The sequence below is a fragment of the Chionomys nivalis genome, chromosome 9, assembly GCF_950005125.1.
Source record: "Chionomys nivalis chromosome 9, mChiNiv1.1, whole genome shotgun sequence".
NCBI classification, from domain to species: Eukaryota; Metazoa; Chordata; class Mammalia; order Rodentia; family Cricetidae; genus Chionomys; species Chionomys nivalis.
The window spans coordinates 14,388,320-14,407,179 of NC_080094.1; the positions used below are offsets into that span (position 1 = coordinate 14,388,320).

The 18,860-nt window shown below is 46.5% G+C and overlaps 1 protein-coding gene across 2 annotated transcripts; it reads left to right on the forward strand.

The window, feature by feature from the left end:
* The first annotated feature begins 280 nt into the window (after positions 1 to 280).
* Positions 281 to 17,931, forward strand: Tomm34 (translocase of outer mitochondrial membrane 34). Of its 2 annotated transcripts, none has more exons than XM_057781166.1 (7): positions 281 to 512; positions 5,021 to 5,120; positions 6,237 to 6,389; positions 10,276 to 10,445; positions 12,808 to 12,955; positions 16,570 to 16,696; positions 16,880 to 17,931. In XM_057781166.1, the coding sequence occupies exons 1-7, from the start codon at positions 386 to 388 to the stop codon at positions 16,982 to 16,984; spliced, it is 930 nt and encodes a 309-aa protein (XP_057637149.1). In that variant the 5' UTR covers positions 281 to 385; the 3' UTR covers positions 16,985 to 17,931. The 2 variants fall into 2 exon arrangements, with proteins under 2 accessions (XP_057637149.1, XP_057637151.1); XM_057781168.1 differs by lacking the exon at positions 281 to 512 and adding an exon at positions 543 to 957.
* Positions 17,932 to 18,860: the final 929 nt, after the last annotated feature.

Sequence of the window (18,860 nt, forward strand, 5' to 3'; positions counted from 1 at the left end):
GTGAGGCCCACGAAGGATAACAACCTGTCTCCTTCTGAGACCCAGCCATGGTCGCCTCCGCAATCACGAAAGAAACGTGGAGCACGAATCCCAGACTGAGCACGCGCAGAGGGCCTGGTTCCCAAAGGCCCCGCCTACGATCCTCTTAGCCCCGCCCCTCCTAGCCCCACCCCTGGAGAACAATGAGAGGCCAGAACTAAGGGCCTGAGCCCACGCTTCCGCCTGCCCCCCCAACCGGCCACTAGCCCCACCCCGTCTGGCCCCGCCCCTCGAGACCAGGCAGCCGCCCGCCTTAAAGGCACGCAGCAGCTGCTTCCGCCCGGAAGCTGTTGCGCACTAGGTAGCTGGGCACGGAGTTGGTCTCTGTTTACCAGCCCTCCCGGGGATGGCCCCCAAAGTCTCAGAGTCGGTGGAACAGCTCCGCGCCGCCGGCAACCAGAACTTCCGCAATGGCCAGTACGGCGAGGCCTCGGCGCTGTACGAGCGCGCACTGCGGCTGCTGCAGGCGCGAGGTAGGAACCCGCCCCGCGTTTCCCCTCCGGGCCTGCGACCTCCACCTGCATCCCCCGCACCGGGTCTCACGTCGGCTCAGCCTTCGGGCTTTCCTCTCCCCTAGTCCCACCTCCACACAAGGCCCCCTCCAGGGCTTGATCCAGCGCTTCCTCCCGTTCCTCGCCACCTAGCTGCGACCCCCATCTAGCCCCGCTCCCCGCCCCCCCAGGCCAGTAGGCTGCGGGCCTTAAGGGCACGCAGCCTCCGCTTCCGGCCGGAAGCTGTTGCGCACTACTCTGCGGGGAACGGAGGTGGTCCCTGTTTGCTGGTCTCCCGGGATGGCCCCCAAACTCTCAGATTCTGTGGAAGAGCTCCGCGCTGCCGGCAACCAGAGTTTCCGCAACGGCCAGTACGCCGAGGCCTCGGCGCTGTACGAGCGCGCGCTGCGACTGCTGCAGGCGCGAGGTAGGAACCCGCCCCTCGTTTTCCCTCCGGGCCTGCAGGCGTCACGCACCCGCTTCAGCGCCCTGGCCTCACGTTGACCTAGTGTTCTGGGTCTTTTCCCCAGGCCAACCGCCCTCCAGGCTCTCCCACCACAATCCCGCATCTTCCCCACTTTAGCATCCTATGAAAAACTTACTTGGCTCTTTTTCCGGCTGCTTTTTAATTGTCCTCTTGGCTTGTATCCTAAGTTACTCAGGCCTGCCTCCCTCTGACCCTTGAGGATGTAGCTGACGCCCTCCAACCCACATATATTTATTTTACAATTCAGTTGAACACCTTTCGTATACTGACTGGATGTGACGAGATGGCGTCCTTTCAAGGGTCGAACTTCGTGGGGGCAGTTGTCAAGTGTTTGTGAATAAGTAGACGAGACCTCTGAGAGCTAGTAGGACAAGGTAGTGTGGTGGGGTTGGATCCCTCACAAAGGAAATCATGGACGGCTTCTCAAGAGATATTTGAGGGGATGTCCGTGAGAAACTCAGCGTCTAATGCTTTGGACACTGCGCATCCCAGGTGTAGGGAACCATCAGAAAGGATCCAGATAGATGAAACAGTATGAGCTTCTAAGTCCTCATTCTCATTTTCTCAATGGTGTTTGTTGAGTGTTTTTCCTGTCTAGATATTCTCATTGTTCATCTTCACCATGTTCAAATCGATTAGACACTTGTAGATGGGAAATTTAGAGGAGTTAATTGCCTGACTAGGATTGCCCAGTGAAGACGTCAGCTCCAGGATTTGACTATGGATTTGTCTGGTTTCTGAATTCAGGGGTTTTGGGTTTTATTTTAATCATATGTGGGGGAGGGTAATGATGGATATAAAATACCATTCGCCTGAGACTGGGGTACAGCTGTGAGCTGCCTGGTGTGGATGGGGGGAACCAAGCTCTGGTCCTCTGAAAATGCATGTATTCAACCCACAGCCGTCTCTCCAGCCCTCCCACCTCCTTTTCGGTTTTTAGAGACAGGTTTCTCTGTGGCCTTGGCCTCTGTCCTGGAAGTAGCTCTCTAAACCAGGCTGGCCTTGATCAACCTGTCTCTGCCTCCCGAGTGCTGGGATTAAAGGCATGTGCCACCACTGCCTGGCCAGTCAATCCAAATTTTTAATCATTAGCTAGACTTCTCCATAAATTCTCAACATTTCTTCTTTTTTATAGTTTCAAGCTACCCAGTTTTTCTCCCTGGAAACCTTGGGCTCCTCGCGCTATGTCAGCCCCACATCATGACGTTGCCGAGGACTCTGAAGTTGCCTTCTTTAATTCAGAGCCCCCTTCCCTGAATAAATATAATCACTGTTAGCCCAGAAAAGCTAAGCTTTTGTGGGAGTTCATTCTGAGACCCCCTAAAATAGTTACCTTGTTTTCGGATTTTTGTTCTGATCCTACAACTGATATTCTATGTGAGAATGCTGGCAATTCTCTTGACTTCTCAGATCAGTTTCCTTAGCCTTAAGAAGGGAGGGGTGTTGGAGAGCTGGCTCAGTGGTTAAGAGCACTGACAGGACCCAGGTTCAATTCCCAGGACCCAAATGGAGGCTCACAACAGTCTGTAACTCCACTTCTAGGTGTCCAGTACCGTCAAACAATACATGCAGGCAAAACACCAATGCACATAAAATAAAAATAAATAAGTTATTTAAAAGAAAAAAAAAGGTTACGGGGAAGCCTTCAGATGTAGTTGCACACAAGTGCTCAGAAGGGTTGAGTTAATTGCCCAGACCATTTGTGGGTCTAAGAACCTTCCCAACACACACCTGCTGCTTTGAGCAACTCTGTGCTTTGCTGACTTGATGGATTACTGGTTTTTAAGTGCTTGTACTTTGTAAATGGCAAGGCTTACTTCTATATTTTCTGGCCCAAGAGAAAGGGATATAAACTTACTATGTTCATTATTGTTAGTATTGAATGAAAGATATCAAGTGGCAACATGGTAATGTACTTCCTGAAGCAAGTTACAAAAGGATAGACAATGCAATGCGATGCCCCTGGGGAAACACTTTAATGATACTGTATCTTATCTGTTAATGGTGTGTACTAAAATGGGCAGCCCTTGAAAATTCACACAGTAGCTTGGGGACTGTGCTGGCCTCCAGGGAAAGAGAGCACAGGGACAAAGATGAGGATGGATGGAGCTTTAGCCATTTCAAAAATAAAATTGAGGCCAGCCTGGTCTATGTAGCGTCCTCCAGGCCAGTTAGGCTACATAGTGAGACCTTGCTCCAGAGTAAATGAACGAGTGAGTGAGGGTGTGGAGGTGCCCCCTGTTACCCTAGTACTCAGGAGGGTGGAACAGGAAGGCTAGTTTTCTCTACATAGTCAGATGGAAGTCTCCTGCCTCTGCCTCAGGAGTGTTGAGATTAAAGGCTTATGCCACCACACACACAATTTGTTCTGAGTTAAAAAAAATAAATAAAAAAAGAAAGAAATGAAAAGAAACAAGTGTGATGGCATGAATCAAGTAACCCCAGTACTTTGGGAGGCTGAGGCAGGAGAATTGCTAGTTCAAGGCCAACCTGAATAGTGAGGCCTGACCCAGAAAAGGGGATTAGGATGGGAACAAGTAGTTTTGCTAAAGTAGTGAATACCGAATATCATACAGTTAATGCCTAAATTGAATTTTTCGGTAAGGCCTTTTGAACTATATACCTAGGAGTTAATTTGGTCACCACTAATTGTTTTCTTATTTCCTATGTTTTGGAGTATTTTGTGACCCATGCTAATGAGTAAAATGTAGTTGAAAATTTCTTTTAAAATGAAACTCAAGGGAGGGGCACTGGAAGATGGGTCAACAGTTAAGAGCATTGACTGACCTTCCTAGAAACCTGGGTTCAATTCCCAGTATTCACTTCGAAGCTCACAACTGTCTCTCCAAGATCCAACACCCTCACACAGACATACATACAGGCAAAACACCAATAAAATAAAGGTAAACTTTAAGAAAAATGAAAACGCAGGGATTAAAAAAAGGGAGCACAAAGTTGGGGAGTGTGGAAGTGCAGTTGAGTTCAGGAGGTTGGGGACAGTGGGGGCTGATAACAACAAAATACATTTAACAAGGGAGCTGGAGAGATGGCTCAGTGGTTAAGAGCATTGCCTGCTCTTCCAAAGGTCCTGAGTTCAATTCCCGGCAACCACATGGTGGCTCACAACCATCTATCTGTAATGAGTCTGGTCCCCTCTTCTGGCCTGCAGACACAGACAGAATATTGTATGCATAATAAATAAATAAATAAATAAATAAATAAATAAAAATACATTTAACAAAATTCTCAATAAAAAATATTTTTAGTGAAAATCGGAGGTCTGTGTGGTGGCTCAGCAGGTAAAGGCACTTGCTGCCAAGTCTGATATCTGAGTTCTGTTCCTCAGATCCACGTAGTGGAAGGAGAGAATTGATTCCTTCAGGTTGTCCTCTGACCTTCATATGCATGCCTTGAGCGCACGTACACAAAGTAAATTTTTAAAAGCTCAAATGATTATAGTTACAGTGAGAGATTTGAGCCTCTGTGACTGCTGAGAGTAAGCATTGGCTTTAGAGAAATGACTGATAATTGTCCCTTTTGGGTAGTTCACTTTGAGTTGCCAGAAGACTTGGCAGGCCCAGCCCTGTTACCACTTTTCTGGGAAAGTCTTTCCTGATTTAACTAACTGCTCTCTACCTGGCATTTCCCGCCAACTCTGGGTCACTCCCTCTTTCAGGCATTTATTACTGTCCTTTATTTACTTTCTATAATAAAGTTAGCCACACACCCAAGTAATTAGGCATTGCTTTCTCTGAGGCAAGAAGCCAGCTGTTTCATGTTAGTCCTTATTTCTGGTACCAAGTTCAGTGCTTAATGAGGAATAAATAAGGTTCTTAAGAATGGCAAATGTGCTATCCTTCCTGATAGAAGCCTTATTAGGCTACAGTACCTCTGCTGCCTTTTCCCAAAGCCTAGAGAGTTCCGGGTGTGAGATGCATCCCTGTGTCCTCTGACATCTCCCTCCTAACTCATGATCTTGCTCTTCCTGCCTCCGTCTGGGCAGGTTCTGCAGACCCCGAGGAAGAAAGCGTTCTGTACTCCAACCGTGCAGCGTGCTACTTGAAGGATGGGAACTGCACAGACTGCATCAAAGATTGTACTTCGTAAGTGCCCGGGGAGGCTCTGGGATGCCTGAGGGTTTTCAAAGAGCAAGCCAGGTTTCTTCTTTGGAAAAATCCCACCATAGCAGGCCATTTAGAATGACAGACCCTACTAGGTCCTTGTTATCTTTGAGTTTTGGCTTGGTGCTTGTCTTTGAGTTTTGGCTCGGTGCTTTTGAGAATAGTGTAGGATAGGAAATTAGAGGAAGGCATAAAGCCTCTGTGACATTGATGTGAGGTAAGATACAGTTACCGGGACTGACTTGTTCAGGTCTTTTCCTGGGATGATGTGGGAGGGAAGAATAAAAGGGGACAGGTGTTAACCAACCATCTAAAGAAGCAGAAATGGTGGGGGCACGTTTAATCCCAGTGTTCAGGAGGCAGAGGCAGGCAGATCTTTGTGAGAACAAGGCTAGCCTGTTCTATATGAGTTCCAGGCCAGCCAGGGCTACATAGTGAGACCCTGTCTCAAAAGGAGGTAGTGGGTGAGGGGCAAGAGAAAGAAAGAAGCAAAAATCTGTCAGTAACAGTTGTGCAGGACATTGGATAGTTTTCCTATCCCATTCTTCCAGCTAGCCTTTGTTCATCATTGCTGAACTAGCTAGCATAAACTAGTCTGCTAACTGGGTTCATCTGGCTAATCCTAGATGTGGTGCTGTTTTACATGCATGGGAGGAATAGGGAGAGAGGCACACTCGTGGAGTCTGCTAGGTTTTTTCTCTTTCACAGGGTATTCACTCTGTTGGTAAGTTTATCCTCCTTCCCAGAGCAGAATGAGTTGCCAAAGACTGGGATGATAAAGTGATTTGCCTAGGGTCCCATGGCTATTGGTAGTATAGTTACAGTGCAGACCACAGTGTGAAAACTGTGAGGCTTCTACTCTTCATTGGGCTGGGGGTGGAGGGCGTGGAGAATGACACAGATACACATAACTTCCATTAAATGGTTCTCTGTCTTCTTTCCCTTTCCGTCTAAGTTGAGGATTCCCTACCTATCCTAGAAATAATGTCTTTCTGCCAGAAATTAGGGTCAACAGCATTTGACCCTGCCTGAATCAGTACACTGTTGGGGAACCCTGTTGGTCTAGCAGACAGGTGACATTTTTGCATCCTGTTCTAGAGCGCTGGCCTTGGTTCCCTTCAGCATCAAACCCTTGCTGCGAAGAGCATCTGCATATGAAGCCCTGGAGAAGTACACGCTGGCCTATGTCGACTATAAGACTGTGCTGCAAATTGATAACAGTGTGGCATCAGCCTTGGAAGGCATCAACAGGTAAGCCCAGTGTACTGTAGAACTTCTCCATAGAACATGGAACCAGCTCCCTTGATTGGCCTTGGGCTACTTCAGTTGTTTTCTGAGTGTGGTCCCTTTGACTGTGCTTGAAAAACGTGTGTGTACATGTAGAGGCCATGGGTTGATGGGTGTCTTCCTTTATCACTCCCAACCACATTTTTTGACAGTCTGTCATTGACAAAGCACATCAATTTGGCTAAACTAACTGGCCAGCAACCTCCAGAGACCCTCCTGTCTGCCTCTCTGGGATTATTACAGACATACACTATCATGCTGAGCTTTTTATTCAAGTGCTCAGTAGTCAGAATCAGGCCCTAATGCTTACATGACAAGCATCTCTTGTGCTCCATTTATTGGGAAAAGTCTTGTTTGTTTATTTGTTTTGGAGACAGTCTCACTATGTAGCTCTGGCTGGCCCCAGAGACTTGGAAAACTCTTAATATTGTCGACAGTATATAAGGATAGTCTACTGCTGTATTTAGCAGATGTGTCCTTGCTGCTTTTGCAGGGGACCTGAGTTCAATTCCCAGCACCTACATTGCCCAGTTCACAACCTTCTATAATTCTAGTTCCAAAGTGACTGATGCATCCATGGGCACTCACTCCAGTGGACAGATTCATACAAATATACTTAGTTAAAAATAGTGAAGTCAGAGTTACTGAGACTGATAGTTGTTTTGTCTGCATGTGCACATTTATTCATGCACTAATATTTTTGAGATTTTTTTTTTTAATGTAGGAGGCTCAGTGGAGGATAGCAAAATTGAAAATAGATTAAGACCCCACTTGTGTTCATAGTGCTAACTCTAACTGGAGAGTAAGAGACACAGGAGCTAGACTGCTGCTGGATGGGATGTTGTAAGTGTGAAAGCATTTCTCTGGTCTCCTGAGCCATGACTAGTTTTTTTCTCCTAGATCCTTGTTTGTATATTTGATCATGGTTCCCCTTCATGTGGGCTGCTAGAAAGCCCAGCCCCAGAGTAATAATCTAATGTGGTCTATGTTTGGTTTCTTGGTTGACTTTTGTCAATACCCAGTTTTCTCTTTGAGTCTTTTGTCATTCATTGAACACTACCAGCTCTGTGCCAAACTTTTCACAAGGACCTGCTGCATGAGACGTAACTTTGTCCTTACACAGCTCTTGGCCTCGGCAGGAGTACTAGTCAGTATTGCCCAGGCTCGGTGTAGTCAGTGTGGCGTTAAGTATGGGAGTGGCCAGCACAGGCTGCTGCAGGAAATTCATGGCTGGGAAGGAGGAGACTGTGCTTTTCACAGTGAAGTCACTAGTGAAGCTGAGAGAAGCACTTCAGTTCCAACAGTAGTGATGTCATTATGAAGGGAGACAGCAGTATAGCTGGGGTGGTAACAGATGTCCAGGGGAGGAGTCACTTGGGAGACATGATGCAGGTGGAAGAGAAAGGTGCTGCCCTGCCCGGGTGAGCTCCCTGAGAGAAGCAGGGATGGGACCCAGAACTTACATGGAACCGTTGGCTCTGTGTGACAGGAGAGAAGTAGGGATGATTGAACACTATCTGAACTGCTCTTCCTGTTGCCGTGATAGGGTACCCTGACAAAAGCCTTGTAAAGGTCAAAGGCTTATTTTGGCCCAAGTTAAAGGATCCATTCCATCATGGCAGCAGGAGCTTGATGCAACTGTCACATTGCACCTGCAGTTAAGAAGCAGGGGGTCTCGGTCCCCGCACCCACTGCTATCTCTCCAGCCACAAAAAAAATGAAGAAGAAGAGGAGGAGGAGGAGAAGCAGCAGCAGCAGGTGGTCAATGCTGATTCTCAGCTGGCTTCTCCATTGTATGCAGTTTAGGACCCAAGCACAGAGAGGGAGTGGGTATTCCCACATCAGTTAACCTAATCAAGATAATCCCTCACAGACTTACCCAGACTCTTGTTCCTTTGCTGGTTCTAGATCTCATCAAGGTGACAATTGAGGATGTGTTGCGAATTCAGTCGGTATGATAAGTAACCAGGCTAGCTCAAGAGTAACAGGAATACTTTAATGGTTAAAGAGGGGAAACTTACACTATAAGAATGGGAGTTTTGAAATCCGATAGGTCCGGGGGGCACCTGCATCCCCAGGTTTTTCTACCTGGGCTCTAGGTGGCCACACCCTAACTAAATGTGATTGGTTGAAACTATCAGTTGATAGTTTCTGCATCATGTTTGTTTGTTTTATGAGTATGAGTGTTTGCATGCCTGGTGCCCTCAGAGGTCAAAGGAGGATGTGGGATGCCCTGGAACTGGAATTACAGGTGGTTGTGAGCCACCATGTAGGTGCTGGAAACTAAACAAGTGTTCTTAACTCAGTGAGTTATCTCTCCAGCCCCAACAATTAAGGTTAACCATCTCAAGCACCCAGGCAGGCGGGTTTTTATTTGGTGTATAAGGAAGAATGCTTTGGAAAAATGTTAGGGAATAGGGTTGCAAAGAATTGGGATAGCTGAGCCAAGCAGGAAACTGCTCCAAAGCCTAGCAAGAGGCTGAGTTTGTTGTAGTTTCAGTTTGTGTGGTTTCATTCTTATGACACAGGAACATGGCTGTAGGAGTTTTGTTCACTCATGTAGGAAACACTGTCCTGGTGAGAGCCAGGGGATGTGATGTGCTAGGTGCCAAAAATCCATTTCCATTAACAACACGGACATCATGGGCAAAGAACACCATTTTAAGTTGAAAATGAAATAAGCAGGAGTTAGCTAGATCTCCATAGTAGGAATGGGAAACGGAAGCAGAGGAAAGATGTGCATAATAAAAGTCAAGAGGGGGGAGCTTGTTTGCTTTTTTTTTTTTTTTTTGAAATATTTTATTATGTATATAATGTTCTGTCTGTATGCCTGCAGGCCAGAAGAGGGCACCAGACCTCATTGCAGATGGTTGTGAGCCACCATGTGGTTGCTGGGAATTGAACTCAGGACCTTTGGAAGAGCAGGCAATGCTCTTAACCGCTGAGCCATCTCTCCAGCCCCCATGCTCGCTTGTTTTTGAGGATCAAACCTAGCCTTGTATGTGCTGGGCAAACACCCAACCACTGAGCTAGCCGAGGACCAGAGCTGGTGTGACACACAATAGGAATGGAGAGGAGGGAGAGAGCCAGAGCTCACCAGCCATGTTAGCCTGCAAATGGGAACCACTGACGATTTTTAATATTGCTGAATGGGCTAAAGTTGACACTTAAAATCTGAACAGTAAGCAAATAAGTGTTTGCATGCTTTGTACTAGTTTCATTGAGAAAATATGTGTGTATTTTTAATGGGATCCTTTCTTGGAGGTGGTGTATATGTAAACTTTATCTTTTTTTTTTTTTTTTCGAGACAGGGTTTCTCTGTAGCTTTGGAGCCTGTCCTGGAACTCCCTTTGTAGACCAGGCTGGCCTCGAACTCACAGAGATCCACCTGCCTCTGCCTCCCGAGTGCTGGGATTAAAGGCGTGCGCCACCACCGCCCGGCTGTTAACAAATAGCAGGGGAGCCGGGCGATAGTGGCGCACGCCTTTAATCCCAGCACTCGGGAGGAGGAGGCAGGCGGATCTCTGTGAGTTCGAGACCAGCCTGGTCTACGAGCTAGTTCCAGAACAGGCTTCAAAGCCACAGAGAAACCCTGTCTCGGAAAAAAAAAAAGAAAAAAAAAAACAAGTAGCAGGGGACATTAAAATTCACGTATGGCAGCCAGACTAAGGGAAAGTGTCGTGTGGTGTCAGATCTAAGAAGGAGTTGATGGGTAGTAGACTCTTCGTCTGCTAGAGCATGTGAGAAATACGATGGGGAACGGGGGAATATGCCCTGCCTTGTGAAGGAGCCTCCGTCCCTTGGGTGTGACCTGACCAGACACCACCAGTGACTCCGCCTCTTCTTCCAGAATCACTAGAGCTCTCATGGACTCACTTGGGCCTGAGTGGCGCCTGAAGCTGCCCCCTATTCCTGTGGTGCCTGTTTCAGCCCAGAAGAGATGGAATTCCTTGCCTTCGGAGAATCACAAAGAGACTGCTAAAAACAAATCCAAAGAAACTACAGCTACAAAGAGCAGAGGTGAGCTCTTTCTAAGGAGTTTAGAGTCGCCTTCTAGAAATTGGCCTCATTTAGCTTTTAGGAAATAAATGAAGTGAAAAACATGATTAAAAGGTCCAGCTTCTTAGAGATTGTCTCCTTGACTGCACAGTGATGTCATCAGTGAAAGGCTTAAGTAATACAAGATATGTAAACCTAGCCTGGCACACAGGTGCACATGCTAGCTCTCATTCTCTAGCAGTACTTGGAGTGTGTTGCTTAGAATGTTTTTGATTACAAGAACAGGAACTTCCAACATGGCAAAATAATGAAAAAAATGTATTGGCTCAGAATTATACGTGTCATTCCAAACCTCATCCCACTTTTACCTACCCTACAACTCACTAGTTCTTCTGTTTGTTTTTTCAGCTCACTTCTTAAAAGATACTTTATCCTATGTACTTAGCTTTTATTTTCCGAATGTCCTGGTGTTATTAATTGGTCACCGACTCCTGTGACCAGGAGATGAAGTTTTATAACTATCTCAGCCCCCTCTCCTTTGGAGCATCCCCATAACTAGAAAGTGCTGCCTCCCTGAAAGTACTTGTCCTGGGTGACCCTGGAGAAGGGTGAATAAGCAGACAGAGCTGGGCAACCGCTGCAGGAGATTGTCTGCTGGGAAGCTCTCACTAATGGTCCAGGAGAACTGTCCCGGGCTAGCAAGCATGAGTCAAGATGGGAGTACAGAAGGGACAGGGATAGGGCTCTTTTATCAATAAGTTAGTCTCAGGTAGTGGAAGAGGGCACTCATGACTCTTCTCTGCAGGAAGCTCCCTGTACAGCATGTGAGAGCCAGGTAGTTGCTTTCCACTTGGAGGAGATTGCAGAGTGCTAATGAACTAGATGGCCTCAGGTACCTGACTGTATTTGTTCCTCTAGATCACTGAACCATGTGTTCTAGGCCCTTTGCTAAGCAGTGGAGCACAGGGGACAACTTGACCGTTAGGGGAGCTCCTGGCCTAGTGAGAAACTGAGTTATGGTGATGATGCTTTATGATACATGGAGGAAAAGCAGGTGCCATGGAATTATTAGTGTTTGGGAAGTTTAAATCGAGAAGTCAAGGTTCACACTGGGGCAGGTGATAAAAGTGATATCTTGAGCTGGAGCTTAAAGGATGAGGTCATTAGGGAGGATAATTGGGGGCAGAGGCAATGGAAGGAACTAGTGAAGGGAAATGCATAAATAAACATGGCTGTGAGGTGTGGGGAGAATATTTCAGAGCCCAAGTGAAACTGAGTCGGCATGCATCCACCCTACAAAATGTTCGCCACAGAATGTTTGGTAATAGCAGAACAAAACTAGAAATAACCCAGGTCTCCACAAACAAGGGACAAATCCTTCCTGGAATTTTGGGAGTGAAAATATATCAACTACATGTCCGTGTATTAACACAGACAAATCTCAGGAATAGGATGTTGAGGGGGAAACAACCAAGCCATAAATGACTATTTAGAAATACTTGCTTCCTTCTATGAAGCTCCATGGCAAGTGGGTTATAGGTAAACTTGTATCCATAGGTGTAGTTTATATTGTTGGGATAGTTAGCTTATGGGAGGGGGAAGCACAGAGTCAGAATAGTTTCTTTCAAGAGTGGATGAGCTGAGGAGAATCCACAGGGCTTTGGGTCCTAGTAATAACTCCTAAGCAGGGGATGTGTTGGGGCGCTAATTTTATTCCCACAACTTTGCCCTGGTTGTAAATATTGACTGTTTACCATGATGGTTTTTAAAGATTAAATGTGATGCTGTGGAATGAGACTGGGGCAGTTAATTGGAGCCACACAACAAAGGACCTTACAACACTGTAGTGTGAGCAGCGTGGATTTCTCCTTGTTCTCTGCTCTCTCCCCTTAAGGGCTGGAGCAGAGCTGCGTGTGGCAGGTGAAAGTGGATACTCACAGCAAAGCAGGACAAGCCCTCTTCAGCCCCTTTCTGAAACCTAGAAGGCACAGCCTTCCTTTCCTGGATGCCTCTATTAAGTTTGTAGGCTGTTCTTCACTTCTTGGTATTAGTCTCACAGCTGATCCTGACATAGCCCTTCACACTGGGGAGGAAACTGAGGTACTGAAGTTAAGTGGGTCATGCAGAACATTCCAGCTACCCAGTGGCAGTGCTGAGTAAACCTGGCCTGCTTTTTATCTTGTATATGATATGCATGTGTGTGTTTGTAAGTCTCCATCTTCTAATGAAAACCTTTAATTGACTAGAAGCCACTAATTAGAGGACCGAGTAGTCAGAAAGAATGGTTTACAGCCGCCCAGGCAGTCCCTGGCTTAAAACAGATGATGCCAATCTCATCTGAGCCCCTGATCCATGGTTTTTTCCTCTCTGAATTTGTGTCTAGTGCCTTCTGCTGGGGATATGGAGAGAGCCAAAGTTCTGAAGGAAGAAGGCAATGAGCTTGTAAAGAAGGGCAACCATAAGAAAGCTATTGAGAAGTACAGTGAAAGCCTCTTGTTTAGTAGCCTGGAATCTGCCACGTACAGCAACAGGTATCTTCTGCGCAGCTGCTGGCCTCGGGGATTCTCCAAAGGCTTTTCTGAAGGCTGGGGTGTGGCTCACTGGGGGAGTGCTGGCCTCCCATGGGCTCCAGGGATTGGGATGAAGCTCAGAGAATACTTGGACTCCTGATTGTGGAGGCTTTGGGTCTTTTCAGGTAGTCATGTGCATTCCCACCTCCTTCAGTACTGAGCAAGGAATTGGCAGTGGCACCGATAAAGGGGTGGGGATTAAAGAGAAGCTCAACAGTTGTCTTCATTATCTGTCCTAGCCCTCATCCCAGAATTTAAGCTTTCTTGTCAACACAGCTCCCTTGCCTGCTCTCTGCCCATGGACGCTCTTACCCACCTATTTCTGTCCCTTCTGGCCTAGAGCCCAGCGAGTGGAGTACCTGATTGTCTGGCTAGAATAGGAAGAAAGGGTACGATCTGACTGAGTGCAGACCCTTGTGCCTGTAGCAGGCTCTGCAGCAGGAACTGCTATTGGGGAGCAGTGAGAGTGAAAGCCTAGGAGCCAAAACACCTCTCCCCCTTTATGTGGGACTCACTGCTCTAATACTGGTGCTCCGTGGTGTAGGTGGCAGAGACGGCACACGCGTGTACACACACACACACACACACACACACACTGTTGAGTGGGACTTAACTGTTCTACACTGATGCTCAGCGGTGTAGGTAGCAGACAGGTATTACTGGTTTTTAAAGTTGAGAAAATCAAGGCACTGTCTAAGCTCTGACAGCCTTTACATGGTGGTGCAGAAGTGGAATCTGGCCTCAGTGAAACCCACTGGTTGTATTGTCAGAGGCTAGATATAGTCAGCAAGAGGCCCTGTCTCATCCACACATTTATTATCGATACCCACATGCATTCATTATGGAACATCTTTGGGGGGATGGCTTGAGACAGGGTTTCTCTGTGTAACAGCCTTAACTGTCCTGGAACTCACCCTGTAGACCAGACTGGCCTCAAAATCACAGAGATCCGCCTGCCTCTGCCTCCTGAGCGCCGGGATTAGGGGTGTGCACCACCACTGCCTGGCCAATATAGAACATCTTTAATCTGGGAGCTGGAGAGCTGGCTGAGGTAAAGAGCATGGTTCCTAGCATCATATTGAACAATTCACAGCTACCTATAACTTCCATTGCCTGGGCACCTGCCCACACATGGTACACATAAACACATGCAGACACAAAGACAATAAATCTTTCCCAAAAATCTTTGATCAGATAGAACTTCGTTGTTCCTTAGGAAACTTTTAAGATAAAACGTGTTTCCAGGCAGTGAGATGACCCAGCGGGTAAAGGTGCTTGCCACACAAGTCTCCAAGTTCTGGTCCCCAGAGCCCACATGTAATAAAGGTGAAAAGAGAAAACTGACTCCACATGTACATCATAGCATACACACCCACGTGCACATATCATGTACACAGACAATATTTTTTAGTTGAAGAAAATTTAAGAATCATGTTTCACACTATAGCAGGGTGCTTTGATGCACCTACTGAAACACTTGTGCAGAGGCCGAGGCAGCTTTTTGAAATCAGCTAGTGTTTCTTCAGTGAACCGTGGAAACCCTGTTCACAGGAGATAGTATAAGAAATTCAGTAGATTTAGCTCACTCACGTTTGGTTTTGCTTCTTAAGAGTTGAAAAGAGAACTTTTAGTTTAAATTTGGATCAAATTTGGGCCTGTGACTTTCTGAGCTGATTGAACCAGGGTACTTTCTGTGTTAGGCTAACTTGTAAAGGAAGCTTGTGATCCACTTGTTCCATGTTTGTGGCATCAGCTCCCTCCTTTCTCTAAGCTCCTTGGCCTTGATGCTCCAAGATACCCATTAGCTCATTCTTCTAAACAAATATTGTCTTTTTACCATGGCTTGGAAGAATTTTGTTTACATACTGTTTTTTAAACAAATGTATCTGGCTCCACTTTCCTTCGTTTATAATATGCTCATTTAATAAGTGGTCTTTCCCCTTGGGTGGGGGTGCAGTGCCAGGCATCATACTGAGGGCCTCATGCATGCAAGGCCAGCCAGCACTCTGCCACTGACCTGTACTCCAGCCTGGTTAGATTTTTGTTTTGTGTTTGCATTTTAGCTGTGATGATTCCAAAATTTATCAGGAAAAAATAAAAACATGAACATTTGGTTTAAGTGTGGGGAGAAGAGGTATTCATTCAATAAATAAGGTTGGGTTGGCTATGTGGGGGTTAAATACAAATTCTCTGTTTTTAAATAAAGTTTTAGAAGAACGCAAGTCAAATGTAAAAACAAGACAATTGTGGGAGAACCTTACAGCGCAGAAGGAAAACCCCACAGAAGTAGTAAGGATAAATTGGGTAGCTTTGGTTTTATATGAAAATACCTTATAGAAAGATTTGGTTTTATATGAAAATGCCTTATATAAAGATGCTCAGCTTTTCATGTTTATAGCAACCAACACAACGCCCTGGGTGTTGTGCCCAGCAGGACCAGGAAAAAAGTAACTAAAATACCATTTTCTTCCATCTTCACAGAAATTAAAATTTGAGGCCCAGGTTTGTTACAGTTATAGGAAAAGAGATTCTTGGTAACTTCTTCAGAGTGCCTGGCAATAGTAGAATTTGAACTATTGGTGTTTCTTGATCTAGCAGCCTCCTCCCCAAGGGAGTTTACTGCGGCATTCTATACTTAACATGCTGGAAACAGTGAAAATACTTGCAGAGAGGTATTTGGTAAAACAAATTCCAACTAGTGAGTGCTCTGTGGCCACTGAATCAGTGGTGAGGGGCCAAGGTGACGGCTTCCTTCTAGTGGTTGTCTTTGAAGAAAGGACCAGGCTTGGATGATGAGAAATCACAGTGGGTATTTTCCACATTTTATTGTGAGACATTTCAAAGTATGGGAAGTTGGAAACATGTAAGTACCTTAAACACGCATTTAAATTCTCTAGTTGATACACAGTGCTGTGGACCCTATCCAGTGCTGACCTGTACTCTGTTGATTGTTCCAAAGTGATTGCTTACATCTCTGCACTCCATCCCTGAAACACCAGCTTGCACAGTTAATTAGGATTAATATTCATGCACTTGTTTTTCTCTGTTGAGGGAAGTGCTTTGGAGATTTTGCTTAAAGCCCCTGATGCCAGGTGGTGAACAGCAGAAGTGTGCAAGGCCAGGCTCAGGGCTCCTTCAGACCCACTGGTCTGAACTCCAGCTCTGCCCCTCACTAGTAGGTCTTAGACAAGTCCCTTGACTCCTAAGCCGGTAATGAAGGTTCTCATAGCCTTTGCATCTGCAGAAAAGGCTAGGGAGCTGGAGAAATGGCTCATCAGTTAAGAGCACTGGCTGCTCTTCCTGGGGACCGGGTTTCAGTTCTCAGCTTCCTCATGGTGGCTCACAGCCACCTGTAACTCTAACTCCAAGTGATCCAACACCTCTGTTCTCCCTAGGCCCAGCACATGCACACATAAGCCTCTGTCTGGGGAGGTAAGGCTAAGACTTGAGAGGATTTAGTGGAAAGCAACAGCACAGAATGGGTGCTTAGCAAATCAGGTCATCCCCAGCTGCCTCCATCTTGCATGTGGGGATCCACAAGTGACTGAGCTTCTACAATGGTCTTTCCACATCAGAGCGCTCTGCCATCTGGTCCTGAAACAGTACAAGGAGGCAGTAAAGGACTGCACAGAAGCCCTCAAGCTGGACGGGAAGAATGTGAAGGCCTTTTACAGACGGGCTCAAGCCTACAAGGCCCTGAAGGTAAAGGATCCCTGCCCAGAGGCCCAGCCGTAACTGCAGAGATGTATGCTGGTGCTGGCACTTGCTGTGTTCTGTCTCCCGGGCCCTGCCTTGACTCCAATCTAGGGTTGGAAACATTCTCCTGCTTCTCCAGCTGTTCTCACCTCCTCGGTCCCTTCCCAACTTCTCTTTTCTCTCTCCTAGGACTATAAATCCAGCCTTGCAGATATTAGCAGCCTCCTACAAATTGAACCCAGGAATGGCCCTGCACAGAAGTTACGGCAGGAAGTCAACCAGAACATGAACTAAAACCCCAAGAGGGCAACAGGAACCCTCTACCTGACCTTCCCAGAGAAGCTAGGGGCTTCCCCTGCATCTGTCCCCAAAACCCAGCATGCCCCTAAGGGAGTGCAAAAGCAACCCCACTTTGGCCCCTTGGAGAGGTAGCAGCCTTCCACCTGAGAAGCTTCGCTTGTTCAAATTAAGTCCATTTACAGACAAGCACAGGACATTTTTTTCAGAAAGGTCCCCATTGGAGCTAAAGTGTGAAGCTACAGCCCTGGGCTCATCCCCTTGCTTCTGCCTGGTCCTTGTCAACAAAGTACTTGGCGATTGTCATGACCCAGATGTGCCGCAGACTGATTGTTGCCCTTGTGGTGCCCCAAGATAGCACACCTCTTCAGTTAGTTGAACTGGGAGGGTAGTGTTGACAGGCTAAAGTGCTGGCTTACCTACACCCGAAGCGGCCTGTTGAGCTGGTTCTCCAAGGCTGCCATTTCCCCAAGGGTACAGCTGCTGTCTGCACCCTGTCCTTGGCACAGTGTCCTGTGTTGAGCCCCAGTGCCTTTAGTCAGGCCCTTTGTGGGAAGGCAGAGCCTGACCCTTGGAGGCTCTGTGCTGTTGCCTTCTGTATGGAGCTACCTATGGTTCAAAGAGCCCAAATTCCTCCTGGGATGGGGAGAGAGGCCTCCTTGAGATTCGTGTCCCTCCAGTCTGAGCAGGAACTGACCTTTTCCCCAACAGCAGCCCCTCAGGCTTCTTTGTTGTTCTTGTTGTTGTTGCTGTTGTTGTTGTTGTTGTTGATTGAACTGATCTTATTGAACTGTGTGTTGCTCTTGCATTAAAAGATCTTCTTCTGTACAATCGGCTTTTGCACGTTTGTCTTCTCAGCCTTGCACCAGAAACTCAGTAGTGATAAAAATTGTGCTATATTGACTGTAGCACAAAATAGAAAATAAAAACAAGCAACATCTTACATGTACCTTTCCTATTGCTGAATTTCAACCCTGTAAAAGAAATGTTAATTTAAATATATTTTCACTTATTTCCTTAATAATATAGAATGGTCTATGAAAAAAACAGCCACTGACTTTTGGACATTCATCTGTTTACTAAGCAAATTTTTGGAACAGCCCAGACATTGTGTATAGTTCAAGGGAAACAGGGTAACAAGATCGGTCCCTGCTCTCAGGGCAGTGGCCCTGTGAGAAGATGGTTAATCAGATAGCTGCCTGAGTATAAAGCTGCACCTGACTTAGGCATCGTGGAGTTGTCCAGCACTCAACTATTGTCTTGCCTGCCTCCAATGATGAGGTAAAGGTCCACTGGTAAATACAGCATGAACTGAGATCAGAAGAAAAAGCTAAGCACTGGAGATATAGCTCAGTGATAGAGCATTTGCCTAGCATGCACAAGGCTCAGGGTTCAAGACCCTGCACCATAAAAAGTAAAGGGGGAAGCTACCCGCTGTGGAAATTAGAGGTCCCTCAGAGAGTTCTGGGGATATGTGTAGAACCTGTCTTGAGGGCTGGAGACATGGCTCAGAGGTCAAGAGCACCAATTACTCTTCCTGAGGTCTTGAGTTCAATTCCTAGCAACCACATGGTGGCTCACAACCATCTGTAATGAGATCTGGTGCCCTCTTCTGGCGAGTAGGCATACATGCAGATCGAACACTATACATAATAAAAATCTGAAAAAAGTTTTAAACTATCTCAAAAAAGGAAAAAAAAAACACCTAGCAGTTACCACTCCTTAGAGACAACTGTACGTCCATGTTTATTGTGGCAGCATTCACAAAAGCCAAGATGTAATGAATCAGCATAAACAACCATCAACAGGTGAATGCCTGAAATGTGCACATAGTGGGTGTAATAGCATGTGTGTGCACAGTCTATACCTGTGG